The sequence below is a fragment of the Curcuma longa genome, chromosome 7, assembly GCF_044706935.1.
Source record: "Curcuma longa cultivar G26 ecotype Majalengka, Jawa Barat chromosome 7, ITB_CL_G26_1.1, whole genome shotgun sequence".
Lineage (NCBI taxonomy): Eukaryota > Viridiplantae > Streptophyta > Magnoliopsida > Zingiberales > Zingiberaceae > Curcuma > Curcuma longa.
In genome coordinates this window covers 2,294,585-2,299,785 of record NC_133867.1, presented here as the reverse complement: position 1 = coordinate 2,299,785, position 5,201 = coordinate 2,294,585, and the positions used below count along the sequence as shown (strand labels likewise).

The following is a 5,201-nucleotide window of genomic DNA, read 5'->3' as shown; positions in this document are numbered from 1 at the left end:
CAACGCCCCGACATAAGGTGATAGTGGCAAACTGAAGAAGGAAAGGTAACAGATAAAAAAAATGAAAATTATATATCAAACTTTAGACTTAGTCATTGGAATGCTCCAGTTTTAACATTGCCTTGTAGTTAAAAAGTAAATAAAATAACAAATATTATCTCAATTCATGTCAACATATATTGTATCATGCCAAGGGGAGTTAAATGTCGCAGGACATGATATTTATCAACATGATTGACATAGAGATACAAGAGAAATTAATTGTGTTGAGTGGCAAGTCGACTCTAATCCGTGAACCTCCAATTGTTGTTGCCCGTCACAGCAGGAAGGGGAGGTGAGGAAAAAACTATGAAATGATTAGAAGAGGAGAGAAGGCATTTATGTGAAAGATAGAGAAATGAGTGAGGAAACAAGGAAGCAATAAGACAACGGAAGGCATCATCTCATTGGCTTAACTTAGGAATTAGTTGAGTTTGACAAAGGTTTCAAGTGAGGAGGTGGGGATGCAAAACTCATAAAAACATTAGCATTGCGACTCCCACCTACAACTCTACAGGGTCAAAGGTCGAGGGCTGGTGAGAGTTAATGTGTAATAAATAGCAATTATAATATACGTATACAGTAGTTTAAGAGGTTATATGTTTATAGAGCAATGATACACTACATGAAAAATATAGCATGAAACTCAACATGACACACTCCATGCAATGGGTCCCACATCCATGCAGTTGAGTGTGTCATGTTGAGTTTCATATTACATTTTTCATGTAGCATATTATTTTTCATGTTTATAATATCTGGATAAATATAATTGCATAAGTTATATAAAATGTGTATCAATTTATAAAATACTTGTAATTGTACTGAAATTAATATGTTTTCATTATATTAAAGTTACATTTTAATGTTATCATATAACCTGAATAAGTTATGTGTAATGTATAAGTTACTATATTATATTTAATAAATCACAAAGCTTATATTAGTTACATATACATTTTATATAATTATAATTTAGTGATTACAAATTGTCATTATTGTGATAATATGATGAAAAAATTAAGAAGAATTTGTTTATTATTTCATGCAGAAAATAACTTAAATGATGATAATAAAAATAAATATATATTTAACCATATAATTATTAAAAAAATAATAAAATTCATTGCAATGATGATAATTTAAATATAATGATAATAACTCAAATATTAGACATAAGTTAACTATAATGATAATACCTTAACCATATTATTAATAAAAATGATTTAATGATAAAAGCTTAAAAAATAGAATATTCGTTCTTAAAATAAAACCTAATGAATTTTGTAAATTGTTTTTAAAAAATATTTCATTTTTTATCAAATATATTGTTAACTTTTGATTTATGATAGTTAAGTTATTTAATTTTTAGATTAAAAATATGATTTTAAATCATATGATAGATTTAACTTAAGTTCCATTAAAAAGGAAGGATTTACTCTTTCTGGTCATTGTTAGGGAGTCTTTTATAAATATTATTAAAATTACATACCAGATTTTTATCTTTTGTGAAAAGATTTACGTAGAAAAATGAAACCACAATAGCAAGATCAGCTTGAACAATTGATTCAACAAGAACGCAAGTTACATACTTATTTTTTGTCATATTTAAATTTTTTAACTTTCAAATGTTTTGACAACTATTTTGAGTTGAACCAAACAAAACAAATAACATTTTGAGGGTGGGCAAATTAAAGTCGGATGGGCTTTGGATTGAACTCATTGTGAAAGCGAGGTGATTAGGCTCACATGGGTCCAAACCAAGATCAATTAGGATTTGTTTCAATTTGATTAGGCTCACATGTGAACCTATTACACACATGATCTTTGTTATGATAACCATGGTGCTAAATTGATTAAGAGTTATTAACAAACTCAATATGACTGGAAAATCAAATCAAGCTTATGATTATTGGAAGATACAAAAGAGTCTAGTTCAGATTAATATAAATCCTTCCCACTGTATTTCAGATACATCATATGGTTTTCCATCACATTAAAGCTCAAAAACCTATGTGTATCCAAGTCCAAATCGAAATGGTTAAGCAAGATACATTGATGGGCATGTGAGACAACTAATTTCAGATCTTAGAAAACCATGATTGCCAATACTGATATTGGTTTCAGTATTAGATGTTCTACAAATATAGTTATTGATCGTATCTAATTTTAAGATCAATATTCATAAATATTTTTAAAATGAGAATATATGTTAAAAATTAATAACAAAAGAGCACCTCTTTTATTGGTATCGTCAACACCCCTTTTTTAAAAAAAAAAGTCAGTGCCCCATCCTATATTTTATCCTAAAAAACCCCTTATTTTAAAGTTATTGTAGTAGCTACAGAGCATAGCTATTATAACATTAAAAAAAAATACTACACAAAGAGTATTATTATGTCAAAATATTCTAAATCAACTTGGTTAAAATTGCTTAAACCTAATCAAAATAACTCTAACTTAATCAAAATAGCTTAAATACTATTATAGCAGCTATGATTCAAAGTTTCTACAATTGTAGCAGCTATCATTTGTAGCTGCTACAATTATAGCAGCTAGCATTCATAGTTGCTACAAGTGTAGCAGCTGTATTTGTAGTTGGGTAGCAAACTTTGTCACCCCCATTCCAAATGGAGAGTATATCTAATGTGGTATAGGAACACCAAGACCAAATAATTAAACTTGTTATAAAGTAATAGGCAATCGTTCAAGATAATTTTGTAGTATTAAAGTTTCTCAACATTCTCACTTCCTCTCCATTGTTGTTTCAAGATTGTAGGTACACAACAAGACTAGTTAATAACAGCTAAGTTTGAGGGGCATTTCAAGAATGTGTACTAACCTGTTTTTGACTTGAGAATTGAGCAACATCCCAAATACGCAAGGATCCATCTTCAGATGAAGTTAAAATTGTCTCTTTTGATTTAGGGTTCCATTCTCCACCAGTTAACCCTGATATATGCCCCTTCGTATTCTTTAAATCACGAATGTACATATCTCCTTTTATGAATTCACCCAAGGTAAGCCCATCTCGATCATATATCTAGTGTGAAGTAAAACTTAATGTCAAATAACATCTATTTGAAGTATCCCAACTAGTAATGTTGCTCTCTTTTCGGATTAATGGCATAATTCAATTTACCTTAGCTTGTGCAGAGCCTGTTACACACAAAAACCGATCTGAGGTCGGACTCCAACTTAAACTTCTGACTTGGTGTCCTTCAAATGGCTCTAGCTGTCTAAAAGACTGCAACTTGGAATTCATTCCTTGAAAGTCATACATGCGAACAGTGTAATCATAACTACCAGTAAGGACCCTTGATCCTGAATGATCAACAGCAAGAGCTGAGATGACCTAGGGAATAGATAAACAATTAGAAAGAGCAGAGATGACCTAGGGAACAAATAAGCAATTAACAAAGCATTAAAAACATATTAAGTCTACATAGATAATCTTGCAACCTGTTCCGAATATATCAATTTCCAAATAGGAGTATATATGACCAAAATAGGAATGTGTTGTTTTATCTCTATTTTCTAACCAAATCATCAACTGTCCTAAAGATGCTTAAAATATCAGACAATGTTTATTTCACAAAAGCATAACAAGTAAAACTTTCTCGCATATAAATTCTCTTTGTAGCACTCTAAGAATGAACTCACCAAACCAAGTGTGTTCCAACTATTTTAGAGTCAGCTCCATCATCTTATCACTTCACTAAGCTCTATGCAAGAATATGTATTTAGTAAACTTCAAATACTTCAAATCAATTAAATATTATTTATTGCATTAACTAAAATATTTTTTTCTCTCCTCTACTCCTGACACCTCCCATTCAAATTAATTAAACTTTTCTAACTATAGAATCTGTTGGTCATTTATTTTCTCTTATTTTATCATTTATTGGGCTACTCTTAAATGTTCTCAGATATTAGTATTGTGTTTTCTTTTATCCTTTCTAATAAATCAATATTTAGCATTCTCATATGAGAAATTTTGTATGTGTTGCTTCATAACTATCTAACACTTCAATCTATTAAGTGTGGCAAGTCATATCATATTATTATAAAATTTTCCTTCTAACCTAAGGGGCATGCAACGATCACAAGACTCCAAAAGTTCCTTTGCATTTTAACCAATCGATCTTTATTGCTTGTGAAATAATATATCTAAAATATCTAAAATTAAGCCTCCCTGACAACAATAATAGTATTTGAAATTCAAGATGAGATCAATTATAAAGTCTTGCTCTTCAAAAGTTTCCTGGCCATCATTTCTCAATTTCCAAGCTAACCAAGAGGTACGTAGTTAAACCCCACACGACAAAAGATAATTTTCAAAAAAAAAAAAAGCAAAAGTAAGTCCATACCTTAGTATGCCCTTTGAGCACAATCTCGTTACTGAGGGGAATCCGAGGCAGATCGTCTACATCTCTATCGAATTCGGATGAATCTGAGTCAGAATCTGAACCAATTTCCTCATCGGGCGGCGGCGGGGGTCGTGGGGGCCCGACCATGGACCCGTCATGCCCCTCTTCGGACTCCACCGGCGCCGGTGGCGGTGGAGGACCTATCATGGTACCTTCATCCTCTTCCTCTTCTGGGTTAGGGTTAGCGGAGACAGAGGAGGAGACCACGCGTAGGGTAGCAGAGTGAGCGGAAGAGGAATTGGCCTGGGGCTTGATCGGCTTCCCGAAGGAGAGGGGGAACTGTGCACGGAACGCCTCCTCCATGTCCCTCACTTCTTCGCCCCACGAGGAAAAGGAAAGAAATCCTTTCTCTAATATGCTTATTTATCTTGATTGAGAAACGGAAGGAGCGGCCGAAAGATGCTGAGTTCGATGGCTGGAGCGGCTGCTGTTGGCGGCGCGGCTGTGCAGCGTGGGCGGAGAAAGAGGAGGCGCGGCTGTGAACGAGGAGGAAGAGGAGAAAGATCGGCGAAAGAGGAGATCGGCGAAAGAAGAAAAAAAATTGATAAAATTATATATATGATGGTAATTTTATTACGATAAAAGGATATTTATGTAATTATATTCTCTCTTTTTTTTTTTTTGACTTTTCATTTCATTCGTCGAAGGATGGTTTTTTTTTTTTACATCCTAAATTTTTGATAAAGTAAATAGTATGAAACTTTCCAGAAAGGAAATTTTTCCTTAATTTTT

At 32.6% G+C, this 5,201-nt stretch overlaps 1 protein-coding gene across 1 annotated transcript in view; it reads right to left on the bottom strand.

Moving 5' to 3' along the window:
* Positions 1–4,980, bottom strand: part of LOC141831339 (uncharacterized) — a 10,505-nt gene extending 5,525 nt beyond the window's left edge. Inside the window, exons 1-3 of the mRNA XM_074718696.1 lie at positions 4,410–4,980; positions 3,182–3,394; positions 2,882–3,082 (exon numbers count right to left, since the gene is read on the bottom strand). Coding sequence (XP_074574797.1) covers positions 2,882–3,082; positions 3,182–3,394; positions 4,410–4,772 — 777 coding nt within the window. The 5' untranslated portion in view covers positions 4,773–4,980. The remainder of the gene's footprint in view (positions 1–2,881; positions 3,083–3,181; positions 3,395–4,409) is intronic.
* Positions 4,981–5,201: the final 221 nt, after the last annotated feature.